The sequence below is a fragment of the Emydura macquarii genome, unplaced genomic scaffold, assembly GCF_026122565.2.
Source record: "Emydura macquarii macquarii isolate MOO-44397 ecotype Brisbane River unplaced genomic scaffold, CSIRO-AGI_Emac_v2 contig_2636, whole genome shotgun sequence".
Taxonomy (NCBI): domain Eukaryota; kingdom Metazoa; phylum Chordata; order Testudines; family Chelidae; genus Emydura; species Emydura macquarii.
This window is the reverse complement of record NW_027132773.1, coordinates 39097417-39123376: the sequence shown is the minus strand read 5'-3', so window position 1 is coordinate 39123376 and position 25960 is coordinate 39097417. Positions and strand designations below refer to the sequence as shown.

Sequence of the window (25960 nt, the reverse complement as noted above, 5' to 3'; positions counted from 1 at the left end):
GAGGGAAGGGCCTGATTCTGTGAGATGCTGAGCACTCAGCTCACAGGGAATTAACTAACTATATATTACTTGGGTCCAGAATTGACCTACCAACGGGCCAGCATTAACCCAACATTGCCCCCATTGGGACATCTCTCATCAAATGCTAGCACATGACAGTGACTTCTGCTTAATTAGGCCAGTATTAACATAAATTCCACTTCATAGTAACGCACTTGACAAATGGAAGCGATTAAACCAGGCATTAAATAAATGTGAAATTCTGAGCTCTACGGCTTAAATTAAAAATGATCAAATGCAGATTAAAAATGAAACAGAATTTGCATATTCCTGGCATTTTATTTAGAACAGGATTTGTAGACTTTACCTGGTGTCTTTTATGTAAATTCTGTGGTTGAAGCAATGGAATTGCACCCTGAACCAGGATGCTGGGACACCCCCTGGATGACCCAATTAAGCAGATTCTACTGTACTCATGAAATGGGAGTTCTGTTTATTTCTATCCCTTTAATAAAGGAATAAAAACTGTCCCACAAAGCCCTGATTCTGAGAAAGAGAGAGAAAATGTCTGACCTTTGTGTTCTGTAAATAACAGTTACCATTGCAAACGCCACAGCTGTAAGCAAGCCGTAGTCTAGTCCCAGGAAAACAGAGGCCACAAAAGCTACAACCCAGATGGCCTAAACATAAAACAAAAGCTCCACATTAAAGTTAATCAATTGTTTTGTTAACATGACTCAGGCTCACATATATACACCACTACAAGTTCAAGGGGAGGTCAGCTTGTAACATTTCTCCTTGATGTAATGCAATGCAATAACCTCTGAGGCAGACATATTGGAGTGTCTGGGCTGTTTGTTTTATAATTTGACAAGTGAGTTGTAAAAATAGCATTAACTCGTTTTCTCTATAGAACACATTTTACTATGAGCCAGAAATTCAACTTCCTATGAAGCTGGCCCTGTAAAAACAAATAATGCAAGGGGGATTACAAGTAGCTCAATCACATATCAATATTGTATTGAGCAGAAGATGTTGTCATCGGATATTGATTACACAGCAAAATACCAGCAATAATGATGTTTGATATCATCAAACACACCCAAGGAGCAGAATGGCCACAAGAACTCAGCAGAAACATCCCAGTGCAGCCTGCAGGAGGTGATGAACCACGGTGTTCTCCAAGTGGGAGGGAATCACGAAGGGGCAGAAGGACTGAGGAGATTAAACAAAGTGCAGCAGGCTTACAGCTTGTTATGAAAAAAAGGGATCTCCTGCTGCTTGGGGGATGGTAGAGCCTGTGCCTCTCTCTACAGTGACCCAGTGGCATCTCTGAGCCAGCAGGACAAGGGCTCAGCAGTTCCTTGGGTCTCATGTGGCAGTGCAGGTCAGATTGGTTGCACAACTGCTCATCCCTGGTGGTTCCAGGGGGTGAAGGCCGGACCCAGATGACTTCAGGAGTCTCAACCCCAGGGTTACTATGTACATACATGAGTGGTTGCTACCCAGTCTTGTGGCCCCAGCTCCTGCCCAGCTGATAACCAGTGTCTTTGGGTACTTCTATGGTTCAAAATTTTCTCACACACATCTCCACCAGCTCCTTCTACAGATAAGTGAGGCACTACCCCAGCAGCCATGGCTGTAAGCCCCAACAGCGAACCAGGTAACAACATAACCTGCTACCAGAGAATCACAAAGAGTAAATGATGCCTCTTGTGTGTCACTCTTGGCCTTGGCCCACTGTCAGACTAATGATTCCTTGGCAGTAAAGGAGAAGAGAGCAAAGGGATTTGTTTTTCATGTTACTTAAGGACACCTGTAGGATCCAAATGCTTTTTGCATGTTCAGCCAAATCTTTAGCATGTTTTCTGTAACAGTACTGAAAACAGTCCTGCTGCCATGTGGAGCTAAAACTACTTTCAACACCAGCTAAGCGGCTGTTGACAACCATGTCAGCAACAGGTCATTTTCCTAGCATAGCTCGACCCTTATATGGTAACTTTGTCTGATACAACAATACTTTACTTTTGCCTGGAAAGTTTCTACTCTTTTATAGATTCTTGGGGAATGTTGAACTGTAGCTTAAAAAAAAAAGTAGAAAAAACTGAATGTTCATCGTGATGTGCATTATTCACTTACCAGTTCGATCTTACTGGTTCTCCAGAAATGTGTTACATCTCCAAACTGTTTAAACATTCCTTTCAGATTCACCATTACAATCGCAGCTAGCACAGTCTAGAAACAAATTTTATAACATTTTTATTTTACCTTTGAAAACTATGTTGCTCAGAAATAGTTTTCCATTAAAATGATCACATTTATGCACTTGTACCTTTGATGGGAACCAACCAGAAAGCCTATTAAATGCACATTTCCTTAAACAACTACTTTTCAGGTTACCCATTAAAATACTGTGCCTATTAAAACTTTAGGGATTGCACATTATCTTGCATACATTCCACCAAAAATATTTATCTATGAGAATAAAATAAACAAATTCAGTATAAATGTGTGTGCTGAATTATCAGTTCCCTCCCAGTTGATCTATTTCAACAGCCTCTTTCTCCCTTGACATCCCGTTCAAGAATTCTCAGCTCCATACACAGTGCAAGTATTTATTTTAATTTCTCAGGAGAAACAAAATGTCTAACATGGCTAGTATTAAACACAAGATGAGTGTTCTTATTCCTTTGCTATACTCTAATTCCTTTGCTATCTTCTAATTTAACTTATACAAAACCAATGAGCCCACCAACCAAGGGACCAATCCTGCAAGGCTTTGAGTGCCCTCCTCAGTCCCATTGACCTCAGTGGGTGTTAAGGGCAGACAGTGCTTTGCAGGACTGGGCCCTAAGTTGTGTTTACTAATTTAGATACAGATTTTGTGATGGTTAAGCAATGCTAGATGACTTCTGCTCTTACACAAAATATCCATAGGCAAAGTTCTCATACCTGCGGTAGTGGTTCAAAGAGGTAACCAATAGCCACAATGACTAAGAGAACCATGATTGAGGAGAGCGTACCTGCAATCTGAACAAAAAGGTACAAGAAATGACATTTCTGAAGAATAAAAACTGTCCAAGACAACAAGACAAGTGCGAACATTACTGGTTAACCTGCCTTGTGCGTCTTAAAATATTGGAGGTTCAGGTGATTTTCTGATCCCCCTTTCCTGCTCCATTAATTTCATACTGATACATCCTCTGTGCTTCCACTTTGGCCTTGGCCAATACCAATAATCTAAGAATACCATGAGAAATGCTGTTCACTGTCTTTGGACCAAACAGAGGCCAGAAGGCCTGGAAATCTTATAAAGCAATAGGTTCAAATTCTGGAGTCCCAAAAAGTAAATGTTGCCTGGCCTAAGCATTTGGATTGACACACCTGAGTTTTCCCTCCAGTGCTCTCCTGAACAAGACTCCGAGACATTGAGCAGGTTATTGAGAAGGTCTGAAAGAAGGATCCTGTAGAATTACATATTCCCAAGGCAATAAGTTCCTGTTTCATATGAGAAAGCACATCAAAAGAATCATGCAGAACAATTCTACAAACATAGATGGAGGCTACTTCTACATATTACTTTAACAGCTGCTTCTCATTTACATAATTTCCCAAGGCAGCATTATTTCCTGTTCTAGCAGCGCACCAGCTGATTTATATTCAATCATACATTAAATAGAATATTTGGTGGTGTGGAGGAACTGTTTTCCCATCTTTTTACAGCAATGATTCATTGGTTGAATTCTGAAATCTAAAACATATAGAATTATATAAAATTATCCATTTTCAGGCTTAATTTAGGGTTAACTTTATGATTCCAGTATTAAAATTACATGGAACATCATTTTCTGTACTAGTAACTATGCCCATTAACACTAGCCCAGAATTTGGGTCAGGGTCTTTCCGAGTAAAAAGAAAACAAACACAAAACCACAGACTGATGGTCTCAATCCTGCTCCCAACAAAGTCTGTAGTGAAACTCTCATTGTCTTCACTGGGTGCAGGACAGGGCCCATGCTGGTGATTGGTCAAGTCTTTGACTGCTTGCCCAACACAGAAGCCTAGTATTATGCTCTGAAGCTTGCAAAATAGGGGTGGAATCCTGGCCCCAATGAAGTCAGTGGCAAAACTCCCACCAACTTCAACAGGGCCAGAATTTCACTGTAGGATTCTGGGGAACTGTCAGAGGGAGTCAGTTCCACAGGCAGGATGACTGTTCTAAAAGCATCCTCCTACCAGTTCGGAAGATTTTACCATAAGAGCAAGACAGCAAGGGGAAGCAGGCAGATGATAACCCAGGTGAGATTCCATGCAGCATCTCTAAGAGGCTCAGTATTGAAATTTGCAGCCCAGGGGGAGGTGACATAAAGGCCGCTTAAAGCCACCTTTGTGCTCTCCCACCCTGGCTTGCTCTGCAGCTGGAGAGGCCCCCGTATAATTTAGATGGCCCTGGGGGCCTCTCTCAATTACAGAAACCTCCCTGGTCTACTCTATGGGATTCAGCACTGCCCAGAAATTCTGCAGTAGGTGAGGGAGTCCTCAAAGGATGGACTTACACAGCTGTATTTCACAGGGCCTGTGCTAGGGACTGGGGATTTTAGGGTTCCTTTATGCCACTTCAACCCTACTACCAGGTGTACAGAGGCTGGAGTGAGGGTGATGATCTTATCCCCATTGATGAGACACATGATGAGGAATTACAGAACAAACATATGATAGATGTTAGGAACATTGGCAATGCACTACTGGAAAGTGCTTCAGACACTACATTGACAAGCGCGATATAAGAACCTATACAGAATAGAACAGAACATTAGAGGTGATTTTTCAGGTAACTGTGTTATAGATCATTAAGGGCTTGATCCAATGTCCAGTGAAATCAGTGAAAAGACTACCACTGACTTTAGTCGGCATTAGATCAGGTTCTTAAGGTTTACATTTGCAGAGGCCAACATATAAAAAAAAAAAATCCAAAACTAAGTTACCTGATTTCCATCAATAGTGTAGCCATGTTTAAGTGCAAAGATTTTGGCCATTGACACAGCCATGGAAAAGCCAACAATTGCTATTGCTAATGCGTCTATAAACACTGCTGGGATGAGATTTATATCAGGTACTGCTGGTGCAAGTAATCTAGAAGATGAAATGACAAAGAGTTACTATACCAGTACACCCGCCATATTGAAAAAAGTGTAGTCTGAATAAGGATTTGCTTCATTCACTGTCCCTACCCTTTAGGGATATCCCCAACAATATCCACTCCATACGTGTTGGACAGCTTCATTCCAGTTGAAACTCCAGTAGCTATTATTACCTAAAAACAGACACGTAAACTTGTTTAGAAGGCCACAGATTATTTAGGTGCAAGCACACACATTTGAAAAAACAGGCTGAAAAGAGAGAGCGAGCGATCTGAGGGGATAATGTTGGTTAGAACCAATACCAAGAGCGGATATTAAGGGGATGGGATGTAAATGATTAGTCCATTAACTTCCCAACGTCCACAGAACCATGGAGCAAAAGGAAATTATTCCCTCCGCCCCATATCCTCTTCATTAAGCTGCTGTCTTTACACAGAATTGAAGTGGAGCATTGAGAGGCACAGTCTCACATCTCTCAGTCAGATTGCCACTGCTTACCCAAACCCTGGACATTGCTCATGAACCCTAACATGCTGAAGAAAAAAAAAATACCCAAGGAGACACTAACAAGATGAATACTATTACTTCGCACTTACAAAGCACTTGCCATCATACAACTCAGAACACTTTGTAAAGGTAGCTAAGCCTTATTACTCCCATTTTACATCTAAGGGCCTCAACGTTAAACACAGGCTGTCCCTGAAACAACCTAATGAAAGAACGTGGCTGGAATCAATCCCATATGCGATTCTCATCAAGAGGGGGAGGTGCTTTGGTCCTGATGGGAATGATATTTTGAACCATTAATGTAGAATATAGTATTTTTTTGGTAAAACTAGACAGTAAGGGTACCTATATAAATTACATAAATTACTGCAACATTGAAGTCAACGTCAAATCCAAGACTTCATTGCAAATCTGCATGGTCAAAATCACCCTTCTGATGACAGTCTAATGTTTAACTCCTACTAACTCAAGGAAGTTTTTTCTGTACTGTTCATACATTGCTGCCTTTGGAATCTCCAGACATACCTTTATGTAAGAGTCCTAGATGATTTTAATAGGTATTAAATCAGTACGTTTCTATAGAAATTACTCTAAATACCTACAGGATTTAATAGAGAATGAAATCTTTTCTATATGCTTTTGAGAACCATCCTATAGAATCTAAAGCAGGGATATTCTTCACTATTAAATTCTACAGGACTTTTCTATGTATGCTTCACACATGCTAAATATTCTGTGTACATGCACAATATATACAGCTATTCACAACTAACTTACCACAATAATCTCCATAGGAATAGGAACTGGCAGTTTCTTCTTAAATCGGTCATTAATTTCCTTGCCACTCAGCAGCAAAACAATGCATGTTAATCCAACAACCAAGGTTGCAATGTTGGTTTTTGTGATATTTGAAAATACAGCAATTAAACTCTGCAACATAATAAAATGCTGATAATTATTCTATGATGATTTTATTTGTCCAAATATATTTGTATTCAGTTGCTTATTAGTCACTTAATAGTAAGCTGCCTTGGAAAGATGTGTGTTACCCTCTAGGTTTTTGCTAATCATCAGAGTATGAAAGCACCTTACAAACTGCAGAGGAAATATATAGGATCTCCTCTACCTAAGATTATTTTTTACTCTAGCAGTAAATATCTAAGTAAGGGGAGTACGTTATTAGAGTAAGTGCTGGCCCAAATACGGAACATATTAAACTCGTTTTGTAGCATTAGTGTACACCTTTTTATGGCCAAAACATGCAATACCAGAGTTTGTCCAGAACTGAGCAAGAACTTTGAGCAAAGGCTTTATCAGAATGAAAAAATAAATCTAAACACCTAGTTAAACCATACTTCAATAGCCTGAAGTAGTCTCTATCAAGTCAAATCTGTTTAAAGCTGCATAAACAGTTTTAAAGCTGCTGGATAAGGCCAGTGAGGTTACCATGGCAATGGATTCTTTTTGGTTGGCTGATGATAATCTTCCAAAACTGCTGCTGAATTGATCAAAAAACTAAAAGTTATTTTAAGTTAAAAACGTCTTAAAAGGAAGTGTTGCCTTGTAGCATTAATAGAAGTGGTTATAAAGAAAAACCCATAAGGAACACAAATCCCAAGCCTTGCTTCAGGCAGTCACATAATTATAAAAGGGGATACCATGAAGTTACACACTGTGCTTTGAAAATATTATCCTTTTCCTCCTAACTGCTTTAAGTGCTAATCCCCTGGGACTTTTTGATAGGTCACTTAAGCAGTAAAGTTGGGAAGTTATCTGTCACATCCCTGGTTTCTGGAAGGCTGATTACATTTATACAAATAGATGATTAAATCTATCTTAGGTTTTCTATAGCTCATTTTACCATTGTTGTTTTTAAGTGCTGCAACTTTTCTACTGGTGAGCCATCAACCAATCCAAAGGATTGGGTCTCCTCAGAGATCACAGGCCTCCAGCATTCCTCCACTCAGATTTCCTTGCTCTAGTCATAAAAGGAAGATACAGATTTACAACAAAATCTGGTTTTCCAAACTAGTGGGAGAGATGGATTTTAGTATGTTTCAATTATCTCATGTTTCAATTTCATGAGAACAGAAAAGGGCACCATGATGTGCAACATGCACACAGAAATACAGCTGATAAGTCTAAATGAGAATGTCCCTTTAATAAACAATGTATAACTCAGCACACATAATATCTGATTTTTCAAAGCTCAGTGGTGTCAGCTTTTCAGATCCATGCACAATGGCTTAGCATATACTTAAAGTTACAATAATTAAATCAGAGCTTTTGAATATTATCTAACTGGAGTGCTGTGTCTGAGAGACATGTGGAGTCTGGAGAAGATGACCAGGATAAATCATTCATGTGTAGCACACAGGTAGTACAAAGTGGGAAATGATTGCCTAGGAAAGAGTACTGTGGAAAGGGATCTGGGGAGGTCATAGTGGCTCACTAACTAAATATGAATCAACAGTGTCACACGGGGGGGGGGGGGGAGAGGGGGAAGCAATCATAATTCTGGGATGTATTAACAGGAGTGTTGTAAGCAAGACGAGAAGTAATTCTTCTGCTATACTCTGCCCTGATAAGGCCTCAACTGGAGTATTGTGTCCAGGTCTGGGCACCAGACTTCAGTAAAGATGTGGACAAAATTGGAGAAAATCTAGAGAAAAGTACCAAAAATGACTAAAGGTCTAGAGAACATGACCTATGATGAAAGGTTGAAAAAAATTGAGTTTCTTTAGTCTGGAGAAGAGAAGACTTGGTAACAGTTTTCAAGTACATAAAAAACTGTTGTAAGAAAGAGGGAGAAAAATTGTTCTCGTTAACCTCTGAGGATAGGACAAGAAGCAATGGGCTTAAATTGCAGCAAGGGAGGTTTAGGCTAGACATTAGGAAAAACTGTCAGGGTAGTTAAGCACTGGAATAAATTGTCTAGGGAGGTTGTGGAATCTCGGTCACTGGAGATTTTTAAGAGCAGGTTAGACACACACTTGTCAGGGATGGTCTAGATAATACTTAGTCCTGTCTTGAGTGCAGGGGACTGGACTAGAAGCTCTCTCGAGGTCCCTTCCAGACTTACACTTCTATGAATCTATGATAAATGGGTATTCTTAATTACCTCTATTAAGGCATAGCTTCTGTAATAAATAAATACCATTGATGTAGTGCCTTTCACCTCAAAAAGATCTCAAATACCTTCCATTTTCCACTGGTGAAATACAGAGCTCTGTTGTGACACAAAGCAACTGTTAAATAGTGCCCAGAATAGTATACAACAGTTTGGGACAGGAAGTGAAGAACATAGCATTCTCTGGAAACTCTATATGGAATTCAGATAGGCAGTAAGTAATGACCAGAACTGGATCATGGCCAGCATACTGGAGCTAGCATCTCTACTTTTACAAGGATGTGCCATCAGATCTTTAATGATCAGAGATGGTCAAAATCCTAGTTTTACATTTAATCTGAAGGACAGTATCTCCAACAGCACAGTGATCTCTACTTAGCACCATGAGGAAGCATTGGTAGTAGACACACAGCGAAGGGAATAATCTACCGGATCACTAATACCACTTCCTGAAACATCCTGGGATTTCCCTATAGTTCTCACACCCAATTACTGGCTCAAACCCTGATTAGCTATGAAATCTGATTCAAATCACAGCTGGAGATAAGGTAGGACACTGAACAATCAGACATTTCATGCTCATTTCAGAACATTGGATGGTTTAGTTTTTATTTAGTACTTAAACACAGTGTTTTTTAAATTGTTTTTAAAGCCATCCTTGGGAAAAGCCTGATCCCTGGTCCAGCATGCATGCTTTTAAGATAGTTACTTACATATACAACTGAAAGGGCTCCACTGTAACGTTTTGTCTTGATTCCAAGCAGATACTTTAACTGGGAGGTAAAGACATGAACTGCTGCTGCAGTAGTGAACCCTCTTACCAGTGGCTCTGTTAAATAGATGGCTACAAAACCAAACCGAAGGAGACCTAAAGACAACTAATGAACAAAAGAGTCAGATTATGCGATTCACCAGTGCACACAGCTGTAACTTGAAAGTCAGCACTGTAGAGAATATAGAGAAGATCAGACCCCTGCCAACCCCAACATAAAGCAAACCAGAGACAGTCCAAGCAAATCTGGGCTACCCCTCAAAACCGATTCTACTTCCACCTTTCTGCAGGAATAAAGGTTCAGTGAGCAATCTTCTCACTGACCCAGGCCAGTCTGAGGGGTTCAGTGCCACCAAGGCTAGGGTGGAGGGGTTGTATAGGTCATGCATATAGACCTAGTATCCTATGGCTTAGCAAGGGCTTTAGAAGAATTTCCTGTGAGACCAGAGGTGGGAGGTTTCCTGTGAGACCAGAGGTGGGAGTAGTGAAGAAGGAAAAGGCGATCTCTGATGTGCTCCAGCCAAAGCTGAGATGTCAAGAGAAATGCCCTGTTTCCAAGTTCGCCCCCTTAATCTTAGGTACATTATTAGCATGAAGCAGCTCATATCCCAGAGAACGATATTGGAACATGAGCACTAGCGTTTTACTGTGGCGTGAGGGCAGCCTCCATAACCTGGGACCCCCTACCACTGCAAGTTTGAGAGAATTGCCCAATCTTGGCCTGCAGCAAGCCACAAGGAGTTACCTGTATGATCCCTGAAAGCAAGGTGACGGCCACAGCTACTTTTACCCTCATGGCATCTCTGGCTTTATAGTTTTCAAGGAGATCAGTGCTATTGGTGGAATTCGATTCCATAATATTAAACATTTCATCAGGAGCTTCTCTGACAGCAACTCCACCAATCATCAGACTAATCACTGCAAACGTGCCTGAAAGAAAAGACAGAGAAAAATAGGTTCAAATTCTGCATGTCATTTAGGACAAACTTTTACTTTGTTTTTACTAGGGTTCCTTATACAATGGATTATCTCATGTATGTACACTTTTGTGGAATTAAACATTTGTCTCTGAACTATTTTAGAGTTTTCAATCGACAAGTTGCATTTTTAGTAGTGAAATTTGCCCTTGTACTCAGCACCAATACAGTGGTTTATACACTGAATAAACACTCCTGTGGCAGGTAAATATAATTATGTTATAGATGCATAGAAATTAAATAAACGTATCCAAGACTACATAGCTAGTTGGCAGCAAAGCTGGAATTTCTGGTACTCATGCCCGTGCCCACTCCACTAGATGCTGCTGCTTTTATTCCTTCCTAAGAAGATCAGATAAGATGGCAACAAACAGCCTGATAGCACTGAGACTGTGGAAAGCATTTACTAAGAATTTCAAGTTTAATGAAGACGAGAAACACAAAACTTTCTGATTATTATTTATTCGTTTTTACAAAGTAATATTTGAAAAGAAAACACTTCAATTGTTCATTAAGAGAGATACCTATTGATATGTGTCTGGATGTCCCAAAAAAAGTATATAGAAAAACAGGATAAAATGAAGAATACAGGCCAAATACCGGGGGAACAGCTGCCAGCAAAGCATAGGCTAACCCTAGAAAATACAATCAGAGAGACAGGGAGCCATGTTAGGAAAAAACTGAAAGGTCTTGTTTCAAGATAAAAACCATGTCAACACCTTTATGATGTAAGAATTATTCAAATAAATGTAACAAACACTCCTTATCACATGTTCAAATAGACACAAGGAAAGCATGTTCTTCAAATGCACATTTCAATTTAGGGCCAGATCCCACAACCGTGAGTGATTCCCATGGAAGAAACCAAGAAGCCTGTAATTACAGGCTTTGGGGAGTGGTAGGTGTTTTTTAATGGACCATGCCTTCAACCATCACTCCCCCAAGAAGCTTTGTAGATTAATACGACAAAACACTCGGATTTACCAGCTGAAGCACCCCACATTCGCTTTCCTTCCTTTGCCAAATACAATCTGTGTGCCAGTCTTTACTGAGACACTCAGTACTCACTCAGACAACCACACTGAGATCACTGGGGTTGCACCCTGGTGCAAGTCAGCACAAATTTAGCTCAAATGTAAAATACAAGGGAAGGACCAAGATGTAATCCCTTGATCTTATCACTGCCACTAGTAAATCAATCAAGTAAAAGAACAAAAGAGTCTGTTCTGTTGGCAAAGGAAAAGATCAGGAGTGGTTCTCAGGAGCACTTGCAAATGCAAAGGGAAAGAATCATATTTTAAAAAAAGGAAGACACAAAATGAAGGGCAAAGTTCACTGCTGCTCACCTATAAAGCATGTGGCAATAACTATTATGAGATAAGGCTGCTGCAGGTTGTGCTTCCAACACATAACAGACATGTAATGCCTTTGGCTGGAATATCTGAATACTTAGTCCAGCTAGTGTCTAATTTAAAGTATTTTGAACGTTAATTAAATATAAGTAAAGCTTCAGATTTTATTTGATATGCTAAACATAAAAATAAGAAGTCTGCACCCAATATAAAAATCTTTAAGTTAAATTGAGAAATGCATAAAACTAATAGACTGCTCACCTGGAAAAGAAATAAAAGCCTCTCTCACAGGTATCCGTATATAGTATCTGACATACAGATATTACATACCAGTGATGACACCTGTAAAAGCCTAAGACATAGCTGACTCTTTTTACTCAATCTTAGACTTGTCTGTGTTCAAAGAGGAGAGCTAGATCTGGCCGTGTGATCTCAAACCAAAGACAAGGGAACTCACTAATACTTGCTAATAATATTAACAGTAGAAGTAATATTGCAGTAGTGCCCAAAGTGCCGACCAGGGTCCCATTTGGCTGGGCTCTGCACAAGCACACTTACACAAAAGTTTACACTAGACTTTCCTGGGAAGTCTCCCACTGCAGCAATCCTACGGTTGTCAGTAATCATCTGCATACTAGCATAGACAGTGGGTTAGCATTTTTATTTCTAAGCAGGCCTGGAAGACTTGGTGCTAAAATGCTGGTGGTCACCTGCGCCCAGGCTACATGAGTGTTCCCATTGGTGGTGAAGCACCAGTGCTAGTGTAACAATGAGTACGGACTTCCCCACTCCAAAAAATACTTCTAGTGTGGACAAAACATGGTGCCTGCCCCAAAGACTTTATTCCACTTGCAGGGAAGTGGAGTAAGACCTCCAAGTTGTTTCAGTGCATTTCAGTGATTTTCACTCCTATCATCAAGCTTCTCTCCACTAATCTCCATGAAACATAGGAATCACCGCCTATTACTCTAAACTGACTGAGCGGGGTAGAAGAAAAGAAGTCACCATTATGTCATGCAGGGAAAGGTAAGGACCGATCTCTGGCTCCTGATCTTCCTGAAGTTGCTATAAGCAGAGGAGTTAAGCCAATCTTGCACCCTACTGGCACTCCAGAGGTGCTCTAAAGTGCCAGTGACCTGTACAACTGCAGGGAACAAGAGTGGACCTGCCACTGCTCTTGGGATGAATAGGTGAGAAGGGAGTAATAATTGAGATCTTCAATTAATATGGTATTTAAGTACATGTCTACCTTCAAGGCAGGTGAGTCTGGTTGTTCTTCTAAACAGATCCGCTCTAGAAACTATCCTGGGGAAGTTCCATGGCCTGTGTTATACAGGAGATCAGACTAGATGATCACAATGGCCCCTTCTGGCCTTGGAAACTGTGAATCAGGGCCAAGTACTTTGGGCTGCGTGTTCAGAGGAGAGGATTTCTCTGTGTACCACTAGCTAACAAGATGTACAAGAACACTTTAAATGACACCCTTTTCAACATGTTGCACTGAATTATTCATGTGTTATCTCCATGTGGATGTGTGCAAAGCAAAGTCCATTATTGTGAAGCATTAACAAACAATCATTCAGGAAATCACTGCCACAAGAAGGCACATACGACAGACTAGGAAGATAATAAAATTACAGACAGTTCTACTCACCTTGAGGAAGCTGCATAACTCCAGTACTTATACCTGAGACTATGTCTCCTAACAAATACGCCTTCACAGGATAACGGGGTAGCCATTTTAAAATTGGTAAAAAACTGTAGAGATGAGACTTGGCTTTCTTGGAAGAACAACTGCAAATACAAAAAGGAAAAGAAGTGAGATCATAGCAGAGGGAAATTAAAAAGATTATAGAGCCCATTCCCTTGTTATTATGTTTTTGCAGACCACAGCTTTTGGTTTGTTTGTTTTTAGAGTGAGAGAGAGAAAATGAATTACCAGGTATACAGATTAAGTAAAAATTCATAAGGTTCTAGCAGATATAATATACACATAACCCATACCGACAAGAACGTGCTATCTTCTGGCTAAGAGGTTGAGGTGTCTTTTCCTTCTTGTGCAGCTGTCCTTGTAAGAATTCTTGATTATATACTGGTCTCTCCACACAGTACATCTGGGTTTGCACAGGGTACTCTTCATGTTCTTGAACATGTTCCATAGTACATTTCAATTATCAGGAACAGAAGAAGAGCCACTCCAAAGTCTTTACCAAAAATCCTAGACACACACAAATATACAGTTTAGCTTGTTATTGTTATTTCTTGAATATCAAGTTTGGGGTTTCCTTCCAAGATGCTTTAAGGACCTCAGTTTGACTACTCAGATACTACGGTGATGAGTGCTCTAATAAATGCAATGATCAGACAGCTGGCAACTGTAAAAATCACAGTTGTGATTTTTATTTGCATAAGTGAACATTTATACATTTCTCTTTCAGGTAAAAATTTCCTGCATCAATTATTCTGCAAGTAAGAAAACTCAAAATTAAACACAAAGGGTTAAATTCACTTTCATCTATTCTTCCCCTTTCCCTCGCCACAGTCTTTCTAAATAAGATTGCAACATTTTAGGGAGATGGTGTTATTTCTGCATTATTTCCTGCTACCTCTCCTTATAAACTGTTAATAGGACTGAGAGCGGAAACTCAAATACAGACTCCCCTTTTAAATTCAGAAATTCACTTCCCTTTACTCCAGGCAGTCACAGTCACTTTCCTTGCCTGTCCATCTGCCTCCTCCCCCTAAAAATTTACACTATCTTATTTCAGCTAGTCTGACAATACTACCTCTCAGGCAAGTAGGGGATGGAAGTAGGCACAATCCCCATTAATTTCAAAAGGTTAATCTCTCAATGCATGTGCCAGGTATTATTATTATTTATTCCCAGTCTTGTACTCACTAAGATCAATGGGAGCCAATGTTCAACAACAAAAAGTGTCTTCAACAAGCTAAAAAACTATCTGACTGCTGAGCTTCTTAACACCTTACAGGCATACAGTGCTCACCCTGTTTGTTGCTCTGCAAAGCTGTTTGTACGAACATGGGGAAAAAGAAATGCCGTCCCTCTCAATTATGCGCAATAAGACAGGGCCATTAAACTATTAAGTAAATAGGAGCTGGCTAATGTTAACATGTGAGATTGCAGAAAGGGAACTTGGAGGGGCAAGATAAGGCCTAAAAAAGCAGTACATTTTTGACATATTGACTTTTAAAGTAAACAGCATGCATCTGCTTCACCTCAGTAACCTGAAAGTTGAAGAGAAAGGATAGCACCGAGTGCCATGAATGATGAAATGTTACAACCTGTTTAGGCTAGATTGCCTGGTTTGGCCAAGCTGTACCACTAAAGTCAATGAATAATCATCTCATGCTTCAAGTTAAATTGTGCTTAAGTGTTTTGCTGTATCAAAGTGTGCATGCATAGACATTAAACAATTTACCAGCTAGACATGCAGATAAAGCTAACAAGGATTTGATTCACTGGATCAGACCATTGGTCCATCCAGTCCAGCACCAAGCCTCCATCAGTGCAGCTCAACATGGATGCAGGTGTCTTCCACCTGGAGCTCATTTCAGGCTTACTCCATAGTTCTCTACAGTGAAATAACTCTAGTTCTGTGGTTCCCAACCTTTTGGGTAAAGTGCCACAGATATCATTTACACAACCCTGAAAGGCCACCAGTCTCCACCAGCAGGCCCTCCCCCACCCCTGCAGCCAGACAGAAGGAATTCAGCAAGGAGGCTGCCTCCCCGCTCATCTCCTGTCTCCCTCACTACTGCAGGGAAACCGCACACATCCTGCAGCCCTGTGCACTCCACCTGGGTCCCTAGGCAGTGGCTCCCTTCTGCAGCCAGAGGGATGGAAGATCAGTGTTCCCCTCCCTCTGGCTCCAGCAGGGACCCCAGCACCTAGGGACCCAGGCAGAACACCTGTGCTGTGCTCCCTGCTACAGCCAGAGGGAGGGAAGCACAGCAAGGAGCCTGCGCCGGTCTTTTAGCCCTGTGGAAACAAGCTCCACCTGGGTCCTTAGGCAGCAATTCCCTTCTATAGCCAGCAGGAGGGGAACTGCGGGACACTTTGAAAGCTGCCACGGGCTACTTTTGGGCCCCGGGTTACAGGTTGGGAACCACTGCTCTAGTTTAAACTGTAGGAGAGTAAAGAGGTAGAAGCTGAACAAATAGCCATGCCTAAATTACAGGGAAAGGGGCAAGGCAAGGGCAAATCTTGTTTCTGTGAATTTTAGTTAGAGTCTGTTATCTCTCTTCTTCTCCTCCCTTCCTGGCCATCTGCGCAGGAGATAAGTTTATCGGCATTCCTGTGCAAGGTCTTTGGGTGGGAAGAAAGCATTATCTTCCTTCTCCCCCTGGCATGCCTTTACCTCAAAGAATGTTAGTGTAAAATTTATAGGTTTTAAGGTGATGTGCCTGACCTCTGTATGGTAACCCTGTAAACAACAAACAGGGGCGGGTATAATTATATTCATTATGTATCTGTTAATATTCATTTTATAGGTGTCAATGTAACCAAATAAGGGTCTATGGGGAGTCGCTGGAAATGTATATATTTACATACCGTTATGGATAAAAGAATTGTAAAGTAACCCCCTCGTTGCTCACTCGCAGCATTGAGGTGGAACGAGCAGGCAATAAAGGGTTCCGTCTCTCCAATCCACCCCCGGGACAACCTGTTTGATTATTTTTAACATCTGGCGTCACAAACAGGATCCCAGGGTAGAGAAGTGCCTGATTACCATTCCTCGCCATAGATATGGGTATGTTGGATGAGCCCTTTACAGTAACCACGGTTAGGGAATATATTAATAAATTGGTGGGAAAATGGGGGGGACCATACGCAGGGGCCCCCAGGACTGGCCAGCCATCCAGGGGTGGGCGGAAGCCTCCCTCATGTCGAGGTCTTCCCAGGATAAAAGAAAGGCTATTTTGCTGCAAGCCCTTTGTGAGGGTTTGTCTGGGTTATGGGAGGAAAATGTGACTCTTAAGAGCAAGGTTGACACCTTGCAACAAATCATGGAGGATCAGTGAACAATTAATCATCATAGTGTGCTTGCGATTAGAATGGCTGAAAGCCATATGGAAGAGTTTAACCGCCTTACATCAGAGAACCTGGCCCTGAAGTGTCAAGTGGACGCCTTAAAGCAAACTTCTGTTGCCCCATCCTCTGTTTATCCTCCCCTTCCGTCTGGTCCCTCTGCCCCCCCAGCCTATGAGGATAAACTCAATCCCAATGACCCTAATGCTATTTGTCCTATTGAGACTTGGACAGTTGTCCGTGTTCCCAATGCCCCTCCTGACGCAGATCTTATCCGTCGGTCTAGTATCCAAATTCCTGCTGGCCCCCGCCAGGAAGGAGAAGAGGGCCCCACTGTGCGTCATGAAGTTACACTCACCTCTTTGACAGACAGTGACCGTGAAAGTTTGTATAGAGAACTGGGTCCCCTGCCACGGGAGTGGAATTTATTTTTGCAATGGTTAGCATGGATAGAGAGTTGGTTGATCAGTTATACTGGGCAAGATTTAGAGCTAGCCTGGGAAACCCTTTTAGGCCCCCTGGCAGCAGCTGTGGGTCTCCAGGGCAAGAATTATCAAAATCTCATGCTGGATATGGCTAGAATTTTATTTGGGGTGTACTCACAATTGGCAGGTCTGGTGAAACTCACCCCACTCCCCGGGGAGTATCCCCAAGTTGCTATACAACGCATTCAAGTATGGATCCGTGCCTTTGAGGATCCTCTCCCAGAGTGGTGGCAAATGCCTCCTGGTGTGGGTTTCAGTATGTCTTTGCTGGACTCTCGGCTTCAGTGCCTAAGCCCACCAGTTCGCGACTGGCTTGAGCTACAGACGGGACCCTTTAGTGCTGACAGCCTAGTTTTGCTGGTGGAAAAGGCTTCCACCGATATGCGCCAGCACAGTAATGCTCAAAACACCCCTGTTGAGCCTGATGGACTCTCCGGCAAGGGCACTGCTGCTCAAATCCATCGGCTGGAGGAGTGCCTTGATGCCCTCCTTAGGGATCGTGGGCCAAAGCCCCAGGGGTCCCAGTCTGGCCCTTCGACCTCCCTGAACCCCAAGGCTGGCCCTGCAATAAACACAGGAGACTGGCCGTGCTCGGGATGCCAAGCTAATAATTTTGCCCACAGGGGTGTGTGCTATAAATGCGGACAGGCCTGGCTCCCAGGGGTGGCTGCTATTGACTAGGGAAGCCGTCAGGCCGGTCCACGGAGCTGGCCCCTGTCCATGGATCAGTTCGGCCACCCGGTAATCCAGGGGCGGGTAAACGGTGGGCCTGAGGGGGAATACCTTTTGGATTCCGGATGAAGTTTAAATTTGGCAAATGGCCCTGCCTCAAAACGGGGACAGCCAATCTCATTTGAGGGAACTATGGGAGGTCAAAATTGGGGAGTCGAACAAACTGGAGTACTCCACCCTGCCCAGGGAGAATCCTTTGATGCTGCCCCGTGGGTCATTGAACCCAATATCCAACTAAACATAATAGGGGTGCCAAGTTTAAAACATGCGATTATTGATTTGTGTAATTGCCAGCTGTGGTCTATCCCTAATGGACAGGGCTAAGTAATCCCCATGGGACTGGTAAGCAGTGTAGCAAAAGGACCTAAGCAAGGGTTTTTTCCCTCTGGCTGGGAGGATTTAACTGCATGGGCAGCTGATAGTCTGGATGCTGGGCAGCCTAGTTTTGCTGGTGGAAAAGGCTTCCACCTATATGCGCCAGCACAGTAATGCTCAAAACACCCCTGTTGAGCCTGATGGACCCTCCGGCAAGGGCACTGCTGCTCAAATCCGTCGGCTGGAGGAGCACCTTGATGCCCTCCTTAGGGATCGCGGGCCAAAGCATAAAAGGTGGGGGTCACCTCCGGCAGTCAAGCAGTATCCCATTCCCCGAGCAGCAATCCCAGCCCTCTCTCTTACTATAAAAACCCTGGAACAGCGAGGACTCATTGAGCCCGCAGCCTCCTGTGCCAATGCCCTGGTCTGGCCCGTATATAAGCCGGATGGCTCCTGGAGATTAACCATTGACTATCAGGAATTAAATTGGGTTACCCCTCTGGTAGCCTGCCTCCCTGAAATGATTGCCCACATCCAACTGGGGGACCGGTGGTTTTCTGTACTAGATGTCTCGAATGGATTTTGGTCCATTCCCCTTGCCCAGGGTAGTCGTTGGAAAAATGCCTTTACCTGGCAGGGTTCTCAATTCCAGTTGTGCATCTTACCCCAGGGTTACTGTAATGCTCCCACCCTGTTTCAAAGGGAGCTCAAGCGAGTTCTGGAGGCACTAGGACCTGTGAGCCAGCAGTGAATTCAGTATGTAGATGATACTGTTATTCGGGGGAGGGAGCGGGAAGAAGTTGCCTCAGACACTCAGGAAATTGTTCAGGGTCTGGGGAAGGCAGGATTAAAACTAAATGGAAGGAAAGTTCAGCTGGCTCAGACTTCAGTAACTTTTCTAGGGGTAACTATTGAACCAGGCAGGCAGTCCATTGACTCAAATAGGGTGGCAGTGATTGCCCAACTGCCCCGAACCACAGATACAAAAGCTCTAGCCTCATTCATTGGGCTAACTGGGTTCTGCCGAGAATTCATCCCTCGCTGCAGTACCCTGCTGCGACCCTTACAAGCCCTGCTCCGAGCCCCAGACTGGGAGTGGACCCCCGAGTGCGAAAAAGCCTTCACGACATTAAAGCAGCACATTGCCTCTGCCCCCAGCTTGGCCAGCCCTGACCCCGAAAAATCTTTTATTCTGTACCCAGAAGTTTTTGGGGAAGAAATTGGGGTGGTGGCATGTCAGCAGTCAGGATCTGATCTGCGACCGGTGGCATTTGCCTGCCGCCGCTTGTAAGCTGTGGAAAGCAAGCATGGTCCCTGTGAAAATAGGGTGTTAGCCTGCTACTGGGCTCTTCAAAAACTAAAATACGTAATCGGGGAGGAAAAGTCATCCTGTGAAGCTTTCACACTCCAGGGCAATTAATATGCTCTGGTGACCTACAAAGGGGCGGGGGTGTAACTGACACACAGATTGGTTGGTGGGCTATTGCTCTGGAAAACAGTCAAATTAAGCAGCAACACTTAAAAAATCCAGAACATCGGGTCACAGGATTATTGATCAAGGGAGTATCCCACATCTGTAAAATTCCAGAAACCCCAAAGGTTACCTGCTGGTTCCAGCCCTGTCCCCTGATCAGGTTAAAAGCAGGGATGAGCTCTGGTTCATTGATGGTAGTTGCCACCTCAGCCCTGCTGGGAAGCGAGTTACTGGAATAGGTATAGTCAGCCCTCGGCAAAGCTGGTCGTATGCCCTACAGGGAGGGAGTGCACAGTGGGCTGAGTTAAACACTCTCTGGGTCCTGCTCCAATTATGGGAGGATTCTCCCTTTGCAGGGCGGAGAATGGCAGTTCTGGACAGTGATTGTGTGTTTCGGGGAGCAATCCAATTGTTGGGGTGGTGGGCTTCCCATGACTGGCAGGATACTTCGGGGAGCCCCATATGTCACCATTACCTGTGGAGGGCAATGCAGGATAAAGTCCATGGTCCAGTTCTAATGGTTAAGGTGAAAGCTCACCAAAGGACTGGATTGAAGCACTGGGAAATGCACAAGCAGATGCAGCTGCCAAAGCAGCAGAACAATCACTCCTGGTCCGGTACCAACTGCCCCCAAAGGATCCTTTACTGGCAGCCATTTGTACCCAAAAACAAATGGAGTGGGCTGCTGCCTTTGAACAAGAGCAACAGGATTGGGAGGGCCCAACCCCCCTAGGTTTACGACAGGAAAAGGGTTTGTGGGTTAAAGAAAACAAGCAGGGCCTCCTCATTCCCTACATACCCTGCTGCAGTGGGTACACGGCTCTAAGGCAGGTGGGCACCCCAAGGAAGAGGAAATTATGGGTACAATGGGAAGTTTGGGTTGGTGGCCCACATGGCAAGGGGATGTTAAGGAGTGGGTGAACAGATGCCTGGAATGTGCCCGGCATCAGCCTGCTCCGGCAGGCCACAAGGGAAAGCTTATGGAACGGCCTTTAACCGGCCCCTGGGAAAGAATACAAATGGATTATGTCGGCCCCCTCCACCGAACTAAGGCTGGGTATCGTTTCATGCTGGTTATAGTGGACGCATTTAGCAAGTGGGTGGAGGCATTCCCGACCCGGGATCAGACCGCCCAAACTACTGCCTCATTGCTTGCTACCCAGGTCTTTAAACGCTGTGTCATCTCTGTAAACTACTGGGCATTGAGCAGCAACTCCACATCTCCTACCACCCCCAGACCGCTGGGCAGGAGGAATGCATGAATCGCACCATCAATGAGGAGCTACGAAGAAGTGCCAATCTGGGAGGCACCAACTGGGCCGAGCTCCTACCCTTTATTCTAATGTGAATTCATGCCCGGCCTGCCAAGGCCACGGGTATTAGTCCCCATGAGTTACTAACAGGAAGGCCAATGGCTCGATGGGAAAATCTGCTTACCCCTCCATCAATGGAGCAGGTTGTACAAGCTGATATGGAGGCTTGGATCTTCCAACTCCAGGAACAAATCCGAGTACTGCAAATGGAGGCAGCACGCTCAGAAGGCAAGGCAAAAGCCGAAACCAAGGCTTGTTATGACCCCCTCCCCCCAGACCTCCCCCCACACAATCCCCTGGATCAAATTCAAACAGGAATGTTAGTAATGTACCGGGCCCATGGCCCCCATCCCTTCCCAGTGCCTCGATAGGAGGGTCCCTATTTGGTCGCTGACATGATCCAGCCATCTCTGGTCTGCTTATCCCATGAGGGCCAGCTTTGGTGGGCTGACCTTTCTCAGGTGAAGCGTTACAGTTCTTTCCAAAAGGAATGAAGTGATTTTGTTTTTTAGAACTGTGGATATTCCTGTGGATACTCCCCACGGCTGTTGGGTGGGGTATGACCGACTTCGCTATCCACCCCTCGATCCAGTAGACCTTGGAGAGCAGCAAAAACCAAAGCAGCAGCCAAAGCCAAAACCAGAGCCGGAACCAAGGCCAGAGATAAAGCAGGAACCAAAATACTATACCCCAGAGGAAGTCCGCCAGTGGCCTTGGTACCAGAGGCGATCCATTCCCTGGTGGCAGGGAGGAACCTCTGGAACTACAGGCTGTGGCGTGGGATATTATCTGGGATTTATTCCCTATTCCTGGGGCTGTAAATTTGAGGAGGCAGCGGGGTGTTTGCCCTTACCCGAACGGCCCGACCCTGAACCCAGGTTCCCGAAGCAGCAAAGTAACCCAGCCTCAGGGTTATCTGCCAATGTCCCCTGCCAAGCTGCACTCCCCTCTTCCTCTCACAACCCACCATTCCCAGACCCCAAAATCCTCGAAAAATGGTGCCAAACCTATCTGTGGAGCAGGTGTGGCCTAACTAGTCAAATAACTGACTGGTTTAATATTGGCTCCTTAAAAATGCATAATGTTTCTCATTATACTTTAGCAAGCAAAGGAGCAATATGGACAGTTCAAGTGGGGGGGAGGGGGGGGGCAAATATTCACTCAGAGCATTTGACACAAACAGTCCAAGCCCTTATTTATGCTGGAGAATGTACCTTTCCCCCAGCTTTAACCAAACAAACAAATGATTCAATGGTCTGGGGTGCTTGGGCATCTGACAGGCATCACCCCCCCTTTTGGATTCCATTAAACTCTTCGGGCAGGGTACCACCCTTTAATTGGATTGGTCATACTACCCACTCCCAGATTGAAAGAAAATGCACCATGATTGGTCCTCTCCCTCCCCCGGCATCTCCCCCTCCTTCCAAAGTATCAATTACCAAACCGTCTGCCTGGTGGCCTACCCCCCTCCAAAAACCTATAGTCCTTAATGCATTGGGACTGCAAATATCCCTTATTTTAACTCTTGGAAACCTCACCAAAAGCCTTATAACAGATTTGTAAAAAGTGTCAAAACTATTTTATGGGGAGAGGCTTGTGACCAGGTCCAGCAAACTCCAGTCTAACGGATCATTTTATAAACCTCTTATGGTTTGGCCTTCTGGACTAGAGGGTACCAATGTAGCAAAACAATTAAAAAGCTATTGGCCTTTCAGAGCCACCTGGCGAAGAACCCTTAGAGACGTACTCTAGCTCAGTGCACTCTCAATATCAAAGGAGTAGCTAGAGGGAGTTGGACCTCTGCCACCCTACTGCAAGCAGGTTTCAGGGGTGGATGCAAATGAGGATGATACCAAGAGCCGGTGTGGCAGGTGCGGGTTGGAACAAACGACACATGGTTTCCGGTTGGGCCAGAGGTATACTATCCACAGATGGGACTAATTTGGGCAGGACAAGGTGACACTTGGGAGGGATGGTCACAAGAACAAGAACACATGTATAGAACCGGTATCCCCTCAGCACTGGGTGAAACAGGGAAATAAAATCTGCTGAGAAGGATCAGCCATGCTAAATGGTCAGGGGCTAAAAGATGGAAGGTGTGTGGAATGGGTGGGGTTTGGACAAGGAAACCTTTCCCTGCAACTAGGAAGCTCCACCTATCAAATCCGCATGCCAGCCATAAAATGGCTTAATATAACAGGACACCCAACAATTCCAATGAACTGGACTAAGGCTGTACCAGACCCTCCTGGATCAACTGGGACCGCCTGACACAGCTTTTAAAACAACTCCAAATTGAGCAACGCAGAACGCAGGTTTTGGAAGCCCAGGCCCTCCGAGGAACCAATGCGTTCCAACTAGCTGCTGAATTGCCTGTTGAGTGTGCTTGGATTGATGTAGCCTGTGCCCTTCAAACAGGCTTAATAGACTCTCATTTGCTCCTTGGTCGTATTACTCATATTGTAGGAATATTAATCCTATTAGTTGTTTTTTTAAATATGTTTATGGGATGTTTAAAATTTTGCACCATCCTAGCCTCTCCCCGAAAGCCATAACTGTAATTTTAGGCATACTGTCCAGTCAGTAATCCGCCTCCCTCATCTCCCCGTAGCATGACCAGTGGATCAAGGCATTGGGCCATTTAGAGCCAGGGCCTGCTGGACCAGTGCCCACCGGCCAGTGTGAGGGAAGGATGGGCGCCTGGGCCTTACTTTGAAAGAAAGTGGGGGGGAGTGTAGGAGAGTAAAGAGTTAATAGCTGAACAAGTAGCCAGGTCTAAATTACAGGGAAAGGGGCAAGGCAAGGGCAAATCTTGTTTCTGTGAATTTTAGTTAGAGTCCGTTGTCTCTCTTCTCCTCCTCCCTTCCTCACCATCTGCACAGGAGATAAGTTTATTGACATTCCTGTGCAAGGTCTTTGGGTGGGAAGAAAGCATTATCTTCCTTCTCCCCCTGGCATGCCTTTACTTCAAAGAATGTTAGTGTAAAATTTATAGGTTTTAAGGTGATGTGCCTGACCTCTGTATGGTAATCCTGTAAAGAACAAACAGGGGCGGGTATAATTCTATTCATTATGTAGTTGTTAATATTCATTTTATAGGTGTCAATGTAACCAGATAAGGGTCTTTGGGGAGTCGCTGGAAATGTATATATTTACATACCGTTATGGATAAAAGAATTGTAAAGTAACCCCCTTGTTGCTCACTCGTGGCGTCGAGGTGGAATGAGCAGGCAATAAAGGGTTCCGTCTCTCCAATCCACCCCGGGACAACCTGTTTGATTATTTCTAACATACAAAATCGTAAGAGCTGGAGACAGTGTAACTAATATTTTACCTGTAAGAAGACAGAACATCTATTCGTATTTACATTTTTCCTGCCACTGTTCAACATTTTAGTTTAGTTCAATCAAATAAACTTCTTATGGGTTTTATTCCTATTTAGATCCATTTTCCCTTATAACTTTTGTGAAATTAGGCAGAACATCTGGCATACTATAAAAACTGGTCAAGTTTAACCCTCAAATGGATCCTAGACAATGCGACATTGGACACAACATTAAATATCACAGTCCCTGACAATACTGAGACTGAGATTTTTACAGTCACCCACTGGATTTACATGCATCATTCCCATTAAAAATCTCAGCCTCAGTTCTCAACATCATGTTATTGAATACATGTTCTAATAGGATATAATTGTCCAGCATACTCAAGCCCCATGACTGCCTCCAGAGTTAACCATTTTGAGTACTAAGCAGTGCTTAACATAATGGGGAGTGGAGTCCCTTAAATGATCTCTTTCACAGAGCTATCCACAGAATTACAAGGACCGAGAACCTTGCCATAATAACACAGACAGACACTTAGCAACTCCCCAATACACCCACAAAACTATCAGCATTTTGTTACCTGTTGAAATTTCTCTATGGTTGAATGGCAGCTCTTTATACTGTCCTGCAGGGGGAAGGAGTTTGGATAGCAAGCTTTCTCTCTCACTCCCAGTATCCATGGGCCTGGGGGAAAGGGAATGACCTACATCACATTCTGGTGATTCCCTTGCAGTTGTGCGTTCATAGGGAATCAGCGGCCCCATTTCAGAGGAAAGATCGCTATGGGGATGGGCAATCATCTTTGGGATTTTATGAGTCCAAACTATACACAATGAAAGGCTGCTCTCAGATAATCTCTGCTCAACAATTATTAAAATGGAATTATTAAGCAATAAGAGCAACAGCAGTATTTCTTATCAGCCAGATAAGCTGGGGTAATTAATAGGCTACATGCAGGAGACTGAAGTCTTTATCTGACTGATAAAGGCCTGCCATGGACACTAATATTAACCTGAAGGTGTTAGAAAAAGTGGGAAGCATGCCACATTAACACCATGTGGTGAGAATGCTCAAATCTCACATGCTTCAACAGGGACTTCTGGAAACTGCACTACAGACTAAACCTGGTCTGGTTGAAGTCAATGAGAAAACTCCCACTGATTTCACTGGACCAGGATTTGGCCCTGTGTGTATGTTTTTAACTGTATGACTAGATTGGATGGACACGAGTGGTGGAGCAACTCATCCCTCATATCCAAAACATACCACACAATGAAGAGGAACAAAAGCAGAAGTGTGAAATTATGTAGATTTCAGATCCTTAATAGGTACAGCTTTTTTTTTAAAAACAGTCTCACAATAGAATCATAGAATATTAGAGTT

General features: G+C 43.6%; 1 protein-coding gene across 3 annotated transcripts in view; it reads right to left on the bottom strand.

Moving 5' to 3' along the window:
* Nucleotides 1-25960, bottom strand: part of SLC26A5 (solute carrier family 26 member 5) — a 45402-nt gene that overhangs the window by 10482 nt on the left and 8960 nt on the right. For 2 of the 3 annotated variants that reach the window (XM_067564506.1, XM_067564504.1), the window contains exons 2-13: nucleotides 13884-14097; nucleotides 13534-13673; nucleotides 11052-11162; nucleotides 10296-10480; nucleotides 9492-9656; nucleotides 6426-6578; nucleotides 5232-5314; nucleotides 4986-5133; nucleotides 3385-3498; nucleotides 2953-3030; nucleotides 2140-2235; nucleotides 574-680 (exon numbers count right to left, since the gene is read on the bottom strand). In XM_067564506.1, coding sequence (XP_067420607.1) covers nucleotides 574-680; nucleotides 2140-2235; nucleotides 2953-3030; nucleotides 3385-3498; nucleotides 4986-5133; nucleotides 5232-5314; nucleotides 6426-6578; nucleotides 9492-9656; nucleotides 10296-10480; nucleotides 11052-11162; nucleotides 13534-13673; nucleotides 13884-14038 — 1535 coding nt within the window. In that variant the 5' untranslated portion in view covers nucleotides 14039-14097. Of the gene's footprint in view, nucleotides 1-573; nucleotides 681-2139; nucleotides 2236-2952; nucleotides 3031-3384; nucleotides 3499-4985; nucleotides 5134-5231; nucleotides 5315-6425; nucleotides 6579-9491; nucleotides 9657-10295; nucleotides 10481-11051; nucleotides 11163-13533; nucleotides 13674-13883; nucleotides 14098-20065; nucleotides 20205-25960 lie in introns of those variants that run through there. The other variant, XM_067564505.1, reaches the window with a different exon arrangement.